Source organism: Vigna angularis, chromosome 4 (assembly GCF_016808095.1).
Source record: "Vigna angularis cultivar LongXiaoDou No.4 chromosome 4, ASM1680809v1, whole genome shotgun sequence".
Lineage (NCBI taxonomy): Eukaryota > Viridiplantae > Streptophyta > Magnoliopsida > Fabales > Fabaceae > Vigna > Vigna angularis.
In genome coordinates, this window is record NC_068973.1 from 29289385 (window position 1) to 29310148 (window position 20764).

General features: G+C 40.0%; 3 protein-coding genes across 3 annotated transcripts; 1 reads left to right on the plus strand and 2 right to left on the minus strand.

The window, feature by feature from the left end:
• Positions 1 to 9433: 9433 nt before the first annotated feature.
• LOC128196260 (uncharacterized) lies at positions 9434 to 10163 on the minus strand. The gene is made up of 2 exons (XM_052876511.1): positions 10155 to 10163; positions 9434 to 10072 (listed from the first exon to the last, which is right to left on the minus strand). Exons 1-2 carry the CDS (start codon positions 10161 to 10163, stop codon positions 9509 to 9511), a joined length of 573 nt encoding a protein of 190 aa, XP_052732471.1. The 3' UTR covers positions 9434 to 9508.
• Positions 10164 to 11725: 1562 nt separating this feature from the next.
• LOC108332121 (SWI/SNF complex subunit SWI3A) lies at positions 11726 to 16578 on the plus strand. Its single transcript, XM_017567246.2, has 7 exons — positions 11726 to 11940; positions 12012 to 12550; positions 13137 to 13631; positions 13966 to 14093; positions 14205 to 14251; positions 15932 to 16065; positions 16178 to 16578. Exons 1-7 carry the CDS (start codon positions 11850 to 11852, stop codon positions 16355 to 16357), a joined length of 1614 nt encoding a protein of 537 aa, XP_017422735.1. The 5' UTR covers positions 11726 to 11849; the 3' UTR covers positions 16358 to 16578.
• Positions 16579 to 18141: 1563 nt separating this feature from the next.
• LOC108330429 (pentatricopeptide repeat-containing protein At1g43980, mitochondrial) lies at positions 18142 to 20034 on the minus strand. Its single transcript, XM_017564913.1, has one exon. The coding sequence runs from the start codon at positions 20032 to 20034 to the stop codon at positions 18142 to 18144; it is 1893 nt and encodes a 630-aa protein (XP_017420402.1).
• Positions 20035 to 20764: the final 730 nt, after the last annotated feature.

The window sequence follows — 20764 nt, forward strand, 5'->3', positions numbered from 1 at the left end:
TGTGTTAGGGTGAAGTCGTGTAGGAGGTACGACTTCCTTATGCAAAGTCATTTGGACCCCACGATTTGTCTAAATGTGCAATTTAATTTTTTTTTACCCATATACATAAATCCTATCCCATTTTTGCCTATATATATATATAAAAAAAAAAAACTCATTTTAAGTATAAAACAACTACACATGGCATAATTACACACGTGCCCATTCTTTTCAAATCCTACTTTCATTTACCTCCGAAATCATCTATTTCTTTTATCTATCTTCTTGTATTAAACCCTAAACCCTATTATTTTTTCTTTCATAAACCTACCCTAAACTCGTCTTCATCGTTTGCATCTGATATTCTTCATTTTCAACCTCTCACCTTGTTTCTCTCGATCTCACCATCTTGGATGGCTATTTCTCATTTTTTTTATATTTCAACTAATTTTCATTTTCATATTTGCTATTTCAACTGAACTTACGATTCATTGCGTCAGCATATTTTTTTTATGATTTTTAAGTTTAGGTTTCCATCTGGTTTTCTCAATATCAATCTATCGATCTTTCTATGGGGGTTTAGTTATTTTTCTCCTTTCTTCAATGTTTTTGCTTATACTTGAATTGATACTTGATTTTTTTTACTAACATATGTTTTTTATTACAATTCATTGGTCTGATTTATACTGTGGTGTCATCTTTTGTTCTCGCTCTCCCTTTTCAAATCTTTTTTTTTGTTTTACTCTTTTAGGGTTTATCTGTTGTTAAGTTTTTTTATGCATTGGGTATATTTTTCCTCTTGCTTTTTTATTGGTCTTATTTTTTTTTCTTGATTTTGCATATTAGGGTTTTTAATATGGTCTTTTGTTTTATGGTTTGATTTATCGCTCTCACTCTCTCTATCATTCCACGAGTTTTTGGTTATTTTTTTTATCTCTTTTTTAATTATTTTTATTTATGATTGAACTGGTTGGGTCTATCGAGAATGTATCAATGTGGAAAAGACTCGCCCTTGAAAAGGACATTCTTGAAAATTCAAGTGTAAACCTAAATCCCACATTAAATAGAAATGAGAAAATAAAACGTTATATAAAGATGAAAAATCCATTAATCTCATATCTCATTAGTGTCTCTCGATAAACCTCTTCCATAGACCCAACAAAACTCATTTTATTTTTTTTTGTATGAATTTGGTATATTTTTCTCCGGTTGTGCTTTTACATTGGTCTGACTGCTTTTCATCATATTGAACTATAGGGTCTTCAAGGAGTACTTGGTTGTACTGTTTCATCTATCGTTGTTGATCTCTGCATATTTCCATGGTTATTTTGTTAATTTTTCACAATTTATGATTCTTTTTACTGTTTATGCTTAAACTGAAGTTGATTGTTATCCTTTTTGTTCATTCATTTGACTTCTTCATTCCGGGGTTTATGTTTTTTATTTACTTTTATTATTAATTAAACTGAAGTTTATTGCTATCTATTATTAGTTGTATTTTGTTGGTGTTACATTCTTTTGTTATTGTTAAGTGTTATTTATTTACAGGTCAAAACTTCTTTGTTTCATATAATTATTTTCTTTATTATTTAAAGTTATCCAATTCGCTCTCATTGTTTTTATACTTTATTATTATGTGTTGAGCCATTTCTTCATTCTTTATTAATATGTATCGGCTATCCAATCTTCATTATAATAACATTAACATTTTCCTTTTCATTGCTTAACTACTTTTTATTCCATTCTTCATTGCCTATCCATTTTGTTTCTTTCTTTTGCTCTTTTTTCAAACACGGTTCCATTGTTTGGATTTTAATTTCTTTTCCACATTTGTTGGCTGATTAGGTCTTGATATTATTTTATTGTGTCAATAGAATTTTCATGCCAACACGTAAAAGCAATCATAATTATTGTAGCATAAAACCAATTTATTTAACCTTCATTGGGTCTTTTATTTTTCATGTAAGTATTTACGTAATTGTTTTTTTTTCTTCAAATTTTTTGAACATTTGTATTAAATCATTTTAGTTACAAATCTTCCTTGTTCATGCCTTTCTTTGGCTGATTCATTATGTGTTGACATAATTATAAGATTGTCACTAAAACAAATATCTAGCCTACATTTTGAACATAATTTATAATAAATTTAATTTTCATAATATTAAAAAAATTCTTTATTGTATTTTTTATAGATACATTTTCATATTTTATACTATTAAGAAGTGAATTTTAAATCTAATTCAATCTCACAAAACTTTGTAAGATGAAATTTTATCTCTAATAGATGTGAGATTTTATTATTTTTCAAAATTCATTGATTGATCATTAGTTATTGACATCATTTTATTATCTCAGTAAAACAATCACAATTTAGGAATAAAAGGTCAAATTTTATAGCATTTTATTTTGTTGGTCATACTTTCGATATACATTTTTATTTTATTATTTTATTTCTTTTATTTATACATTATTTGTGTTATTCTTCAATTCCATTTTTCTAGAAATTGTTGTGTGTTTAAGCAATTCTTAGTTGGCTAATTATGTGTTGACATAATGAACAAATTATCAACACTAACAGACAAACAGCCTATATCGTTGTTAATAACTTACTATTTTCTTAAATTATATGTTACTTATGTTTATATACTTATACATATCTTTATATATTTTTATATTTCTATTTATATATTTATACTATTAATTAATATGAATATTATTATTTATATTACTTATGTATTTACATTCATACTTGTACCAGGGAATGCAGGACGCCGTACGGAACGTTCGCCCGAAGTAGAACGTTCGCCCAATGTGGAACGTTCGCCCAATGTGGAACGTTCGCCCGAAGTAGAACGTCCGTCCGAAGTAGAACGTCCGCCCAATGTGGAACGTTCGCCCAATGTGGAACGTCCGCCCAAAGTAGAACGTCCGCCCAATGTGGAACGTCCGCCCAATGTGGAACGTCCGCCCGAAGTAGAACGTCCGCCCAATGTGGAACGTTCGCCGAATGTGGAACGTTCGCCCGAAGTAGAACGTCCGCCCAAAATGGGACGTTCGCCCAAGATGGGACGTTCGCCCAGAGTTGGACGTTCGCCCAAGGATTGGACGTCCGCCCAAGGATTGGACGTCCGCCCAAGGATTTGACGTCCGCCCAAGAGCTGGACGCCCACCTAGGGTAACATCCCTGACCGACCATCATTCCCAACCGACGCACTTTGCTGATTACACGGTTAAATGCTAATGACACGTTAAAGTCCTAAATAAAGATTAAGGCATTATTGGGCCGTTCCCAGGCCCCCAAAAGGTAAAAGCCCATTACAATTCACTATAAATAAAGGTCTCAGGTATGAACTCTGGACTAACTTGAATAACGATGCATACACGCATCACAATCGCTCTGTCATATTACTGACTTGAGCGTCGGAGTGCCTTTAGCAGGTACCCGGCCCCTCCCAAACTGGGAGTGTGGAGCAGCGCTAGGAGAGGGAGGACGCCCGCCCAACTCGGAGCAGAGAGCGAGCGTCTGGATTGGAGGACGTCCGCCCGGTTTGGAGCGAGGAGTAGCGCTCATCCATCTTTGTGCCGCCCGCCAGTGCCGCTTCCTTCGGTTCGTGGGATTCAGCAGGACGTCCGCTCGGTCCGCGCATCTTCGTCGTCTGCCTGTCCGTCTTCAACAGTAAGTTTGTGTGTTTTAACAGGGTCCGCCCGGATCCAGTCGAAACATTTGGCGCCCACCGTGGGGCCGTGTGACTTTACTTACCCGGTGGTGACCACGAGAAATGAGCATCCGGCCCCCATTCACGACCGTCCGACCCCAAGTATTAGCCGTCCGGTACTGTTCAACCTGGGATAAATTTGACATCCGCAGTCCGGCCATTTGGCCGCCAAGGTACGTACTCTAAATTGTACCAATTGGCCTTTCAGACCCGCTGCTTAGCCAAATTTGGCCGTTCGGCCTCAACGTGTTCTCGGCTGTTCGGCCTCTTCTTGGCCGCCCGGCCTCAACTCACTATTGGCCGCTCGGCCTCAACATGTTATCGGCCCGCTCGGCCTCAGCGTATTATTGACCGTTCGGCCTCAACCTATCCTTGGCCGTTCGGCCTCAGCGTGATCGCGGCCGTTCGTCCTCGACATTTAAGAACGTTCGGTCTCAGCATAGTCTCGGCCGTTCGTCCTCAACATTTAAGAACGTTCGGTCTCATCACAGTCTCGGCCGTTCGGCCTCAACCTATTCTCGGCCACTTGGCCATAGCATATTTTCGGCCTTACAAGGTACGGACACATCTTTCTATAAACTTGAAATTCGCTATGTTCCCTTCATAATGCAGGTAACCGTCAACAATGGCGAGAAGGCGAAGGACCGTCCATCCCAATAAGACCAAGCTGGTGAAAAAGAGTGTTCCAACGAGAACAACTCTCAGCTTGGCCGGGCAAGAAAGCGAAGGACCGTCCATCCCAGTAAGACCAAGCTGGCGAAAAAGAGTGTTCCAACGAGAACAACTCTCAGCTTGGCCGGGCAAGAAAGCGAAGGACCGTCCACCCCAGTAAGACCAAGCTGGTGAAAAAGAGTGTTCCAACGAGAACAACTCTCAGCTTGGCCGGGCAAGAAGGCGAAGTACCGTCCATCCCAGTAAGACCAAGCTGGTGAAAAAGAGTGTTCCAACGAGAACAACTCTCAGCTTGGCCGGGCAAGAAAGCGAAGGACCGTCCATCCCAGTAAGACCAAGCTGGTGAAAAAGAGTGTTCCAACGAGAACAACTCTCAGCTTGGCCGGGCAAGAAAGCGAAGGACCGTCCACCCCAGTAAGACCAAGCTGGCGAAAAAGAGTGTTCCAACGAGAACAACTCTCAGCTTGGCCGGGCAAGAAGGCGAAGGACCGTCCATCCCAGTAAGACCAAGCTGGTGAAAAAGAGTGTTCCAACGAGAACAACTCTCAGCTTGGCCGGGCAAGAAAGCGAAGGACCGTCCATCCCAGTAAGACCAAGAAGGTGAAAAAGAGTGTTCCAACGAGAACAACTCTCAGCTTGGCTGGGCAAGAAAGCGAAGGACCGTCCATCCCAGTAAGACCAAGCTGGTGAAAAAGAGTGTTCCAACGAGAACAACTCTCAGCTTGGTTGGGCGACGAAGCAAAGAGCCGGCCGTCCATAACTTAGCCAAATCTGGCATTCAGCGACCAGCCGGCCGTCCATAACTTAGCCAAATCTGGCATTCAGCGACCAGCCGGCCGTCCATAACTTAGCCAAATCTGGCATTCAGCAACCAGCCGGCCGTCCATAACTTAGCCAAATCTGGCATTCAGCGACCAGTCGGCCGTCCATAATTTAGCCAAATTTGGCATTCAGCGACCAGCCGGCCGTCCATAACTTAGCCAAATCTGGCATTCAGCGACCAGCCGGCCGTCCATAACTTAGCCAAATCTGGCATTCAGCGACCAGCCGGCCGTCCATAACTTAGCCAAATCTGGCATTCAGCGACCAGCCGGCCGTCCATAACTTAGCCAAATCTGGCATTCAGCGACCAGCCGGCCGTCCATAACTTAGCCAAATCTGGCATTCAGCAACCAGCCGGCCGTCCATAACTTAGCCAAATCTGGCATTCAGCGACCAGTCGGCCGTCCATAATTTAGCCAAATTTGGCATTCAGCGACCAGCCGGCCGTCCATAACTTAGCCAAATCTGGCATTCAGCGACCAGCCGGCCGTCCATAACTTAGCCAAATCTGGCATTCAGCGACCAGCCGGCCGTCCATAACTTAGCCAAATCTGGCATTCAGCGACCAGCCGGCCGTCCATAACTTAGCCAAATCTGGCATTCAGCGACCAGCCGGCCGTCCATAACTTAGCCAAATCTGGCATTCAGCAACCAGCCGGCCGTCCATAACTTAGCCAAATCTGGCATTCAGCGACCAGCCGGCCGTCCATAACTTAGCCAAATCTGGCATTCAGCGACCAGCCGGCCGTCCATAACTTAGCCAAATCTGGCATTCAACGACCAGCCGGTCGTCCATAACTTAGCCAAATCTGGCATTCAGCGACCAGCCGACCGTCCATAACTTAGCCAAATCTGGCATTCAGCAACCAGCCGGCCGTCCATAACTTAGCCAAATCTGGCATTCAGCAATGACCGGCCGTCCATAACTTAGCCAAATCTGGCATTCAGCATTGACCGGCCGTTCATCACTTAGCCAAATCTGGCATTCAGCAATGACCGGCCGTCTATAACTTAGCCGAATCTGGAATTTATCATCAATCTGAAATAGGAGGACGTCAGTCAACCATCCGGCCATTTGTCCTCCAAGGTACGCCAAGTCGACCTCCAGATGGACCCAGCAATTCGGGGGCCATCTAAAAAATCCCTTCGCACAATAAAATTACGCTCGGGCTTGGGGGGCTTGTGTACTGATAGGTCCTCCCAGCATAGACCGAGCGAACGGTTAACAATGACGCCCTCCAAAATGGCAATCAGGACCAAGGTGTCTAACGAGCGCCACAAGGCCGAGCGTTCACCCTTGTTGAGTACCAAAGTCGAGCGCCCACCCAGGACGTCTATCTAAAGTAACACGTCCGCCCAAGATTGGACGAGCGTCCAATCACTAAAGAAGAGACATCCGTCCAAGATGGCATGTCCGTCCAAGATGACGAGCGTCCACCCGGCATAGGACGAGCGTCCAACCATTCAAGAAGAGACGTTCGTCCAAGATGGCATGTCCGTCCAAGATGATGAGCGTCCACCCGGCATAGGACGAGCGTCCAACCATTCAAGAAGGGACGTCCAAGATGGAACGTCCGTCCAGGATGAAACGTCCGCCCAAGACGGCGAGCGTCCAGCCAACCAAAACCGAACGTCCTCCCAAAGATGGGACGTCCGCCCAAAGATGGCAATCAGGATGAGCGTCCAACCATTTGGACGTCCGCCCAAAGATGGCAATCAGGACGAGCGGCCACCCGTGTCAAGCACCAAAGACCGAACGTCCGCTCAAGATGACGAGCATCTAGCCAACCAAGACAGAACGTACGTACCAGGGAGTGCCGAACGCCGTACGGAAGGACTCCCACGTCATCCAAAGAGCTAAATGCTCGACCGCTCAAATATATACGGATTGAACCTAGACTCCGTATAAACTCTCCTACACTAGCAAGTGCCGGGCGTCGGACGTAAGGACGCCCACGAATAAGGCCGTCCGCCCGTCTCGGTGCCCACGTCGCCCAAAGGGATAAGGGCCCATCCGCCCAAATGGGCAGAACCTCTGTTTGTAAGAGAAACTTTGAAGAACTCACATGGAATTCTATCACCACGGGACAGCCCCACACTCTCTACACTCACAAAAAGTGTTCTACAGGAAAATGCTGAGAGACGAAACGTCTGGAAAATATGTATGACCACGGCGGAAGATCTTCTCTTGTCTTAGATGCTTATTCAAAATCCTACGTACACTACGTGCACTAGGACTTGAGGGGCTTATGTACCAGGGAATGCAGGACGCCGTACGGAACGTTCGCTCGAAGTAGAACGTCCGCCCAATGTGAAACGTTCGCCCAATGTGGAACGTTCGCCCGAAGTAGAACGTCCGCCCGAAGTGGAACGTTCGCCCAATGTGGAACGTTCGCCCAATGTGGAACGTCCGCCCAAAGTAGAACGTCCGCCCAATGTAGAACGTCCGCCCAATGTGGAACGTTCGCCCGAAGTAGAACGTCCGCCCAATGTGGAACGTTCGCCGAATGTGGAACGTTCGCCCGAAGTAGAACGTCCGCCCAAAATGGGACGTTCGCCCAAGATGGGATGTTCGTCCAGAGCTGGACGTTCGCCCAAGGATTGGACGTCCGCCCAAGGATTGGACGTCCGCCCAAGGATTTGACGTCCGCCCAAGAGCTGGACGCCCACCTAGGGTAACATCCCTGACCGACCATCATTCCCAACCGACGCACTTTGCTGATTACACGGTTAAATGCTAATGACACGTTAAAGTCCTAAATAAAGATTAAGGCATTATTGGGCCGTTCCCAGGCCCCCAAAAGGTAAAAGCCCATTACAATTCACTATAAATAAAGGTCTCAGGTATGAACTCTGGACTAACTTGAATAACGATGCATACACGCATCACAATCGCTCTGTCATATTACTGACTTGAGCGTCGGAGTGCCTTTAGCAGGTACCCGGCCCCTCCCCAACTGGGAGTGTGGAGCAGCGCTAGGAGAGAGAGGACGTCCGAAGTAGAACGTCCGCCCAATGTGGAACGTTCGCCCGAAGTAGAATGTCCGCCCAAAGTAGAACGTCCGCCCAATGTGGAACGTCCGCCCAATGTGGAACGTTCGCCCGAAGTAGAACGTCCGCCCAATGTGGAACGTTCGCCGAATGTGGAACGTTCGCCCGAAGTAGAACGTCCGACCAAAATGGGACGTTCGCCCAAGATGGGACGTTCGCCCAGAGCTGGACGTTCGCCCAAGGATTGGACGTCCGCCCAAGGATTGGACGTCCGCCCAAGGATTGGACGTCCGCCCAAGGATTTGACGTCCGCCCAAGAGCTGGACGCCCACCTAGGGTAACATCCCTGACCGACCATCATTCCCAACCGACGCACTTTGCTGATTACACGGTTAAATGCTAATGACATGTTAAAGTCCTAAATAAAGATTAAGGCATTATTGGGCCGTTCCAGGCCCCCAAAAGGTAAAAGCCCATTACAATTCACTATAAATAAAGGTCTCAGGTATGAACTCTGGACTAACTTGAATAACGATGCATACACGCATCACAATCGCTCTGTCATATTACTGACTTGAGCGTCGGAGTGCCTTTAGCAGGTACCCGGCCCCTCCCCAACTGGGAGTGTGGAGCAGCGCTAGGAGAGGGAGGACGCCCACCCAACTCGGAGCAGAGAGCGAGCGTCTGGATTGGAGGACGTCCGCCCGGTTTAGAGCGAGGAGTAGCGCTCGTCCATCTTTGTGCCGCCCGCCAGTGCCGCTTCCTTCGGTTCGTGGGATTCAGCAGGACGTCCGCTCGGTCCGCGCATCTTCGTCGTCTGCCTGTCCGTCTTCAACAGTAAGTTTGTGTGTTTTAACAGGGTCCGCCCGGATCCAGTCGAAACAATACTAATAATTCTATTCTATTTTTTTATATTTATAGATTGGGTTAAATATGTTTTTAGTCCCTAAACTATTGTCGTTTTTGGTTTTCGTCCCTCTTTCAAAATAAGGTACAATTTGGTCCTCATTCTTTTCGAAACTTTGGTTTTAGTCCTCGAAAACTAACACCGTTAAAAATGTGCTAACGTGGCTAACGGTAGACTGACACACAGTATCGTCGGTAGGCACAAAAGAAAAATAATATCACTGTTTGCAATTCTCTGGTTATCTCTTTCCACGAAAAAATATAGCAAGTCCAGAAATTTCAACTTTAGAATATTAATTAAATTATAATTAGACTATAGCAAGAGATAATTAATTTACTAGTTAGGTTGGAGAACTTCAAACAATTATTTACATACAAATCAATAAAATTTTTGAATCAATGAGAAGAGAAAAAAATTATTCTTAGTAAGGATGAACATTCCTGCTCAATTCGTGGGAATTGGCGAAGAACCCGAACAGATCTTGCCGGTACGGTAAGTAGGACTTGCGTTTATCGTTCTCTTTCCTTGCTCTGTTCATCACATAATGTTTCTCGTGCGTAGACGACGCTGTCGTTTTCCCCTTCTTCACCTCAACCTTCTTCACCACCACGTTTCTCGCCTTCTCCGCTGGCTTCGCCGCCGGCGCGTGGTTCAAGAACACGAACGTGTCCTTCCCGTCGCTGTTGCTTCGCAGTTTCACGTCGCGGAATCTCCACAGCTTCGAGAATCCCGTGGAGTTGCTCTTCACTGCAGACTTTGGATTCCATTCGCAGTACGATCCCTTCGGCGGCGGAGCAGCCATAAGTTTGTTCGTCGCCGAAGGCGACGGCAATAGCGACTCTTCCGGATGTTCGACGAATAGAGTTAGCGGAGGGTGGACGCCGCCATCGTAATCATCAGAGAAGAGAAGAACCTGGTTGAAAATAGGAAACAGCGGACGAATCTGGCCGTTGTCGAAGGCGTCGTCGGCGGAGGAAAGAATCCACTACTAACCAAATTCACTAGAAAACCGAACGGTCAAGGACCGTTCAGTAACGTACGTACACTTTCTTAGGGGAATTTCATACCAGGATCATTTATATTCCAACTCATTTCTTAACATATAGTTTCATAACTTTATACATTCATATCAAAATCAATTTGCATACTTCATACAATCCATAACTCAGTAAATAATCATATTCATACTTTATATACATTCAACCACTCAGCAACATGCATTAATTATCAACGAACGTACAACGAACATACAACGAACATACAATTAAATTAAATAAGCTTCCCTTACCTCTGAGTGTGAACGAACGTCCTAGAGACGAAATTTTAGGTTCGCCTGACTACAATTCCTTCTACCCTTACGTTCAACAATCCTTCAAACTAAACCAAGCAACAGAAAACCCACAATGGCTCAGACAAGACTAAACCATGCAACCAAAACTGGGTGTGCATGTACCAGATAACGAACAATTAACGAGAAGAAGGCTTACCAGTTCAGAATCCGAAACCGTTCGGTTCAATCTGAAGCTCTGGACGCCGGAAGTGCTTCTACGGTGCCTGAACGGTGATCGGAGAAGAGAAAGAGTGAGTTTTGGTAGAGAGAAGGGAGAACTTTTAGAGAGAAGAAGGAGAATTTGAGAAACTCAGAGTTTGGAGAAGAAGATGCATGCAGAGAGTGTGATGTAATTTTCCAAAAACTCAGTTTTGCTTAAAACGAACGTCCGCTCCTCTACTGACACCTGCATTTCACTATCTAATTTCTGACTTCCCTCAGTTTGACACCTGACGTCCGTTCAGATGAGTTTTGGGTGCGTTTTTAATGGTTATAACACTTTTCTTTTCTTTTCTTCCTTCAAATCATCAGCTATAATTTAAATTTAGGTATTTTATTATTAGTATAAACTGTATTTCTAGTGATCCATTCATTGCTAACAATTTTTTAAATTTGTTAGTAATATTTTATTTTCTTTTAAATACTTTTTTATTGATGTACGCTACAATAAAAAAATTATATTTTATTAATCCCTAGAATAGTGATTTTTATAGCGCAGTTACTTTATGATGGTTTGAGTAAACCCGATTACTTCTCAGTAATTTTTGAAACATCCATAACTTCTACATAAATTCTGAATTTTTAAACAATAAATTTTAAACATTAAAATTAGTAATTCATTAGCGATCATAAAAATAGACATAATGAAAAATCAAATAACATTTTCTTTGTTTGATGTTGATTATTTATTTTTTTTCATTAAAAACACTGTCTTAATTAATATCGTATAAAAAGTAATGATCATTAATAATATTCCAAGTTTTAGAAGTCATATATTTACATGTTTTAATAACGAAGTCACAGTGAAGAAAATTAATAATGAAGAAAATTAAAAGTCATACATTTACATTTCCTTTTTTTTAAACATGTTTTAGAAGCTAACTCTGTTTAAAATATTAATCAAATAATAAAACTGAATGACAATTTGTTTCATTTTAATTCTTTTTTATCTCAAATGATTTTTTTTCCGGTGAGGAGAAAATTGTTTTTTTAGCAACATCAAAGCTGAGTTTTATATTTATTTAATTATTTAAAAATGCAATCCGTGTAAAAACATCGGATCAGATATCGGGTCGGGTTAGAAAAGTGACAATAACGGCGTGAATGATTGGTCATTGCTACAAGTGTCTGCCCCTGAAGTGATCCCCAAGGACGCCGAATCTGGCGCAATATAGCCCACGCCACCGTATTTGGGTCAGTCGGAGCCTCCGTCATGGAAGTCACAAAAGATCCTAACTCAAACCCGGGTCGCTTGGACGATTCAGATCCCGAACTCGAACTCTACACCATCCCAAGCTCTTCAAGTAAGCATTCTTTCTCCCAACCCTAATTTTTCCCTCTCCCTGTTTCCACCTAACCAGTGTCGTTTTGTAAGGATGGTTCGCGTGGGACGAAATTCACGAAACGGAGAGAACAGCATTCAAGGAATTCTTCGACGCGAGCTCGATTTCGAGAACGCCCAAGATATACAAAGAATACAGAGACTTCATCATCAACAAGTACAGGGAAGAGCCTTCCAGGAGGCTCACATTCACCGAGGTCAGAAAATCGCTGGTTGGTGACGTCACGTTTCTGCACAAGGCGTTCCATTTCCTAGAGAATTGGGGCTTGATCAACTACGGCGCCCCCCCTGCTGCAGACGCAGAGAAGGAGGAGGAGGAGGAGGAGCCGTGCAAAGTTCGCCTCGAAGAAGGAACTCCCAATGGGATTCGGGTGGCGGCCACACCGAACTCGTTGAAGCCGATGTTGTTGCCTCGCGGTGCGAAGACCAGTGCAAATGCGACCGGGGCTTCTCTCAAATTGCCGCCGCTCGCCTCCTATTCGGATATTTATAGGGATTTGATTAGGCAGAAAGAGGGGAACTGTGGACTTTGTGGTGGCAAATGTGGTTCAGGACATTACCGTTGTACCCAGGTTATTACTTTTTAAAAAAATATAATTTTTTTATGTATTAAGGTATTATTTCTGGTGATAGATTGTGCGATTCTTTGGTTCTATTTCCTCTTCATATCTGAGTGAAGGAGTGGGGGTCATCTAACATTTTGTTTCACGTAGTGCTATTTGGGGCTCTGCACTGGGTTCGTCGTGTTTGGATGTTTAAAATCTTCTACATTAACTTTATGCCCGTAGAAGTGTGAATATGGGAGGGATTTTGAGAACTGCATGATAACCTTTATTTTTCATGCTCTGAATCGAGGAGACTGTTTTGTGCTTCCTATACTTGTAAACCATTTCCACCCTTACCTATGTATTATATTCATCCGTTGGAAAATGGAGTTTATTGACTTCATTTAACATCCCCGTGGCCTCTTGAATGTATGCTGTCAAAGCATGTTTGAAGTTAATTAATTTGGGGAGATGTGTTTATCTCTCTTTTGTCTGCCTCTTAAGCTAATTTTATAAAATTCCATGTCATTAAGCTTTCTATCTGGGATTTTTCTTATATTTCTGAAACTGGTATCATTGTTGGTTATTCTATTTTTTTTTTAATATCATGCAGGATAATTTCATTATTTGTGCAAATTGTTTCAAAAGTGGGAATTATGGGGAGAAAAGGTCTGCAGAGGATTTCGTATTGAGTGAGTCAAGTGAAAACAGTGGCAAGCATGACACTGTCTGGACTGAGGGAGAAATTCTTCTCCTTTTGGAATCTGTTTTGAAGCATGGGGATGACTGGGAACTGGTTGCTCAAAGTGTTCAAACCAAGACTAAACTTGATTGTATCTCAAAACTCATTGAGCTGCCTTTTGGAGAGCTCATGTTGGGCCCTGCTCACAGAAATGTCAACGTTAGTGGTGCTAATGGTATCGTGGTGAACAATGCAAAACAAGTTCAGTCATCTTCATCTGACTACCAAGAAATTTCAAAAACAAAGGATCAACCTCCTGAGCTTACAAAAGAAATTGAGCAGAACGGAGATGCTGTGAAGGAAAGTCCTTCAAAAAGACAGCGTGTTACTCCCCTGTCAGATTCCAGTGGTTCACTAATGAATCAGGTAGTCTTGCATTTCATGTCCTTTGTTATATGTGTAACTTATAATTTTTCTAATCTGTTGCATTCCCTTTTTTCTGACTCGATGTGGAGTTACCTTATGTGTAACATTTTTGGATTTTGTGAAAGGCTCATATCATAGCTGTTTACCATGTCTAAATGCCTCTTTGGCCGTCTCATCTCTAGTATATGTTGAATGTCCAGGGATAAAAAGCATGAAAAAACATGTGCATATTGGTTGTAATATTTTATACTCTTTTGAAATAAAGTTGCTTTTGAATCAGTTACTACTTTCACCTCCTTCAGTATGACCATGGATTTTTTATGTTTTGAATTAGGTGGGACTGATCTCTAATGTGGTTGACCCTCATATCACAGCTGCTGCAGCTGATGCTGCTGTTTCAGCTCTTTGTGATGAGAATTTGTGTCCAAGGGAGATATTTGATGTTGAAGAAGATTCAGCAAGGTCTGCCCGAAACCTCTTAGTTTATTGTCATTAATGACATTTTGCTGACTAGTAACTTACTATTAAATTTAGCCATTATACCGTCCTCATACTTGTTATTATCTGTGTCAGAGATCTTGAGGGAGAAGGTTTAGAGATGGAGAGGTCCTCTATATCAGGTATTTTTTTTACGCTAAGGTGGTATTTTGATATTCTTTTGACAATCCATATAATTTTAAGTTCATTTTTTGCATACATTTGCATCCCCCAAAACTTATCTACTTTCCTAGATATGTGAAACGAAAGAACTTTGGCTCATTCGATGCAAGTTGTATGAATAATGATGATAATGGTTATACGTGTCCATCATTTTTCTACATAGCCTTTGCTTTTTTCATGGTATACTTCTCAATACTTACAATACTAGATTAATTTGTCAGTAAAGTGAGGTTTTGTAATCAGGTGGACATTGTATTAGGAAACCATATCAGGGAGAGTAAGGGTTACACAATGGTGAGTTCATGTTCCTTGTCAGATGAAGGTTTGAGTCAGTACCTTGTGATGGGGTATTATAACTATTTGGATGGGATTGAGTTGCTAGAAGTTAAATTCTTCAATTGGCTAAGCCAAAAAACCAAGGGTCTGCAAGTATATTTGCATAGGCCTAAGACACCAAAAACTGGTTAAAAAGTATTTTTTTGCCAGCAGTCAAAATATATGGATATGCTACAAGGGGGTACCGACCCACATACTAAAAATCAAGAGGACGATCAACAATTCAGGGAGGATTTTATATCTTATTTACCGTTACACTAGTAAATAGTAATAACCAAGAAATCTTCCTACTTGAGCCCATAACAAACATAAAATACGGCAACTACAGGCGAAGGAAAAAAGTCACTGTGTATACACATTCATGCCTACCCTGCCAGCTATTAGAACCAATTATCTTCTCTTCCTCCCCTTTCAAGCATGCTTCTTATTACAATCCTGTGAGACATGATCCTGGACTGAAATCCCATTGTATATACATCATGTTAATACACTGATCCAGGCTATTGGTCTTTCCTTGAAGTACACCCAAGTTACGCTCCTTCCAGAGGCTCCAAACAAATGCAGACCACAGTAAGTTGGGGGACAGAGAAGGTGAATCCGATGGAAAAGGGAAAGAGTGATTTACGTGGGATTATGATGCTTCACTTAGTTTGAGCTATTTGAGATTTTCCATAGTTTGGGATCATTCTGCTAATCAAGTTTTCCGTTAGCAAAATTGTCTCTATTTCCAGACAGGAAACACTTAACCCATTTTAGGGCAAGGGTTGCTTACTTAAGATGAGCTATAAAACTCGAGGATGAAGTATAAAACAATTGAGTAAAAGGGAATAGGTATAGGACTGCTTAAAAATAATAAAATAGTATAGACACAAAAACATAAGGTTAAGAGTAAAAAATTCAAAGATCAAGTGTTCTATTCTCGACTTGATAGTTCTTTTACCGGTTGGTTCTTACTGGGGGGTCATTTATGGGCATTGTTTTGTATTTTTCTTTCTCCGTATCGAGAAACTGTTGGGAAATTATAGTATGAAAGATTGATTTCTTGCGTATAACATGATTTTGAAGAATGAGTTTGGTCCCCAACCGTAGCATTTATTTCAATCTATCACTTGTCCTTTGCAGATGCCTCAGTTGAGGTTTACTTCGGACATGAGAAATAGAGAGCTTTAATTTTTTATTTTTTTTAAATTAACAGCAGCATGAGTATCTTATTGTTTTGGGCATCTTTTGTTGATATATGTATTTGTGGATAAACATTGTATGTATAGCTGCTTGTCACCTTTAATCCGAGCTTGCTCTTGCAGAAATACCTTTGCCACTGCGTGTAAGAGCCGCCACTGCAACTGCTCTTGGAGCTGCTGCTGCTCGAGCAAAGTTGTTGGCAGACCAGGAAGTCAGAGAGATTGAACATTTAGTGGCAACTATAATTAAAGCTCAGGTTCTTAGTTAATGATTTTTTATATCTTCATCTCCGATCAGCACCCTAATTTCTCAGGTTCAGGTCTCTAAATAGGGGTTAACTATTTTTTATTTTCTTATTTGTTAACTAGATCGATAAGTTGCTGCACAAGGTTAAACATTTTGACGATCTGGAGCTGTTGATGGAAAAGGAACATGCTGAAATGGAAAACTTAAAAGATTCTATCTTGACTGAACGGATTGATGTGTTAAGGAGAACATTTAGATCTGGAATCACTAGATGGAAGGATTATTCGTATGTAAAATCTTAGACCATGCCATGTATAGTTTTGGTGCTCGATGGGTACGATTGGACTGTCATTTTACATAAGGGTCAACAAATTACTGTAAGATTTATTTACCATTCAATATCATTTTTCATCAATGCCAATGTAGTGATGTAAAATTGATTATTTATTACACCGTAATCCAGTGATCAGCTAACAACTTTAAGAAAGTTAAATCTTTTATACTATCTAGACCTTTTCGGGTACTTGTAATTTTGGCTTCTGCTGGATACTTGTAATTTTGGCTTTTGTATATTCGTTTAAGTTGGTTCTAATGTAATTAAATTGTACAAAATTCAATTTATTTCGATTATAAAGTTCTTGTGTACACTATTACACTGCATCATAGAAAATGCCTAGTTGTAGACTTTAGTACTTAAGTCTTGAATAGGGATGTCAATGGGATTATATTTGGGCGGGTATGCTGATATTCTCATTTTTTTAATATCCATGTGTATTTAGAATTATTTTTAAAAATATTAAACAAAATTTTTTAACCATACAAATTTAAAAAATAAATTGTGTAAAAATATATAAAAATAGCAAAAAATTGTATAGTTATGAAAATCTAAAACAAATCCACGTAAAAATCTACCAAATATTTTCAAACAAAGTCCAAATTATATATATATATATATATATATATATATATATATATATATATATATATATATATATATATATATATATATATATATATATATATATATATATATATATATATATATATATATATATATATATATTGGTAAATTAAATATTAGCGGGTATGGATGTTGACGAATAAAATAATATGATACTCATACATGTTCCCTTAACATGTGATTAAAGTATGATAAATACTCGGTTACTTATTTGTATGTCATTCACGAATATTTATTTATAATATTCAATTTCTATTCATTTGAGTATAACAAGTATTCGTATCCATTATCCATTTATAATAGTTAATTCTTATTCATTGTGAATTTTATCCATAGATACTGATGGATATAATTCTTTTTACATCCCCGAGATTCTTCTTACCTGAGTTTAACTATTCTTTTATGTTTAATATGAATATCATCTTATTAATAGATGATAATATGAATCTCTGATCAAGCATGAGTAACTTGGTCCCCTCTCCAAATATATAATAGTTCAAAAATTAATTATAGTAAAACCTATATAATTTAAATAAATCCGTACAATGAATTATATAAATTTGCACATTCCAATTTCAGTCTTTATTCTAAGCCTTATGACTTCACATCATTTTATTCTTAACGAAACAATGAGCCAAAACCAGTGATGGGCGAAGGCTAGCTACATTGTGTGAATGTATGAAGGAGAGACAAAAATCAACTATTTGTAATGATTTTAATTTTTTTTTAATGTATAACTGATTTAGTTATTATTGGATCCTTAATACAATATCTATTTGTGTAAAAAATGATGCCACATTCTATCACTTATTGTTCATCTATTTTAAAACAAGTCATTATTCCATTTACATTAGAGAATGTACCAAGTGTTACAGTGTTCCTACCATTCTTTTATTATAGTGAAACTAAACGAATTCTGACATCGATTAACAACGAAGGAATGAGTATCGTGTAAATAATATTTTATGAAAACTAATAGAAATAATTGATTTAATTTGTACTTTGTAACGCTAAATCATATTTTCTGCCTCCTTCCCCCTCCTCTGGCACTATCACTTTCAGTCAACATTCATATTCCTTGCCAACTGCTACAATTTTTCTTACATTTTTAGGCCTATACAATTTTTAGAAATAGCCTTCAGTCTCCATCTCCCAGACCAGTAAATTCAACAGCAGATAAAGATCCTTGCCACCATAATGTTGTAACTGATTCGATGAAAAAGTGTATAAGTTATTTTTAATTCCAATCCAACTGTGTCCGATGACCTCTTTAGTACCTATAGTTTCCACAGCCTTCCTCATTCGAACCATGGTCTCCCATCTACCTCTCATTTGATATGTTTGAGCCAATACCAAGTAAGGTAAGGATGTCTGTGTTTCACTATCGATTATTTTCTTTGCAACTCCTTCTATAATTTGCAAGTCTCCATAAACTGCACATGCAGAAAGAATTGACCTCCAAATGCCAGAGGTAATTCTATATGGCATTGTTTCTATGATATCAATGGCTTCTTTGAGCTTGCCAGCTTTACTCAACATCGCCACAACACATTCATAATGTTCTTCTCCTGGTTTTACTCCAAATTTAATCTCCATTAATGAAAATATTTCAATTCCTTCATCAACCAATAATCCATAGTTGCATGAAAGTAGAACTGCAGTTAGTGTAATTCGATCTGGAAGCATGTCTTCTCTAGTCAATAATTCCCTAAAGAGGTCCATGGTAGAAGACACTCGCCCATTGTAAGTCAGTCCCATCAGTATAGTGTTCCATGATACCAAATCTTTAATTTTCATTTCATTGAAGATATTCAAGGCATCGTCAATAAACCCAAATTTGGCATACATGTCAACAAGTGAATTGGCAATAACTGCATCTGACTCAAAACCCAGTTTAGGAACCAAAGAATGGATTAGATTACCCACTTCAACTGGTAACAAAACCGAAACAGAACTTAGAAGAGAGCTAACCATGTATTTTGTTGGCCTGATATTCTTCCGCAAGGTCAGCACAAAAATTCGCAAAGCATCTGCCCCTAAATCATGTCTAGCATAGCCTGAAATCATGGAATTGCATAGAGCTGAATCCCATTGATCTTGTTCCTTAAAGAGCTGAACAGAATCCTCCAATCTGTTGCATTTGGAAAAGAGGTCAATAGCAGCACTGGATACAATGCTATTATAAACAAATCCCATCTTGAAACAAAAGGCCAAAACCTGCTTACCCTTGTCCAAGTCTCGCAAGTTAGAATAGGCACTCATTAACATTGAACATGTAAACTGATCGGGTAAAAAATCAGCATTTCTCATCTGATAGAACAGCTCCAAAGCCTGCTCATGGTTCCCAGCTCTTAGACAGGCCCAGATCAAAGAGTTCCAAGATATAACATCAAAGTGTTTCATAGTCCTATTCACACCAAAAGCATATTCAACAAGACCAATCTTTCCATACATTGTTATTAACGAATTCCCAAGAACTACATTATCCAAATCCATTCCACTTCTGATCATCCTACAATGAATCTGTTTAGTATGAGAGGGGCTTGGCACGAGTGACAGCACAATGGAGAAAGTGAACTCACTTGGTTTCACACCAGTGCCTTGCATTTCAACGAAAATCTCCCACGCATGACTTAAAAACCCACAAGAAGCATAACCCGAAATCAGGGAGTTCCAACTAACAACATCTCTAGCAGGCATTGCACCAAACACGTGGCAGGCCTTGCCGAGCTGGCCACTCTTCAGCAACGCTTTTAAGCAAATGTTCCAGGACGTGGTGTTCTTATGAGAAATATCGTCAAACACCTTCAATGCATCATTGATGTGGCCGAGCTCTGAGTAAAGGTTGATACAGCGATTACCCAAATAGGTGTAGGTGTTAAGACCCAGTTTGATGAAGTTGGCATGCACGACTTTGACAAAGTTAAGCGATTTTTGAGATAAACTGTGGCTTAGGAGAAGAGAGCAATAAGAAAGAGAAAAGTGAGAACCTTGCGTGTGCTTGAAAAATGGGTACATGCAAACGGTAATGTCACGTTCAGAGGCACATTTGAGAGATAGCGATAACACTCCAAAGACAAACACACGCTGAATCACAGCTTCCTCGACTTTTCATCTCTGCCTTTGATGGTGAGATCCCTTCTAACCCCACCCATGCACTGATATTGATTCCAACTCAACATCAATTTAAGCTTCACATTTACTTGTAGTTATGATATAATATATTCCAATAAAATTGTTTAATTTTGTAATATTTTTGTTCTTACCGAAAAATGAGCAGTGATCAAACTAAAGAATTCGTCTACAAAATCATGTTTAAGTATCATTGATTCACGTGTCATACATAATTTATTATATATATATATATATATATATATGAGATTATTAGTATATTTGTTTGTTATAATATTTATTATGGTATAATAATAATTGGTAAAGTATAAATGTTGTATGTATTAAATAGAATATTTGTAGGAAATATTATTTGGTTTATTTAGACTAGGTTATGGGAGAAGAAAGTACATTTTTAAACTCTATGGTGACAAAAGTAGATTTAAATAAAAAAATGGAAATAAGATATTAGAAACATAAAAAAGGAGTAACATATTAATATTATAGGTAAATATCAATTTTTGGGTAGAATCTTTAGTTACATTTCTTTCTTACCCACTCAATTGCATTTCCAATAATTCTATTCTATGATGCATCCACAGTGGCAAACCTTTTAAAGACAAGGTGCATGGCCTAA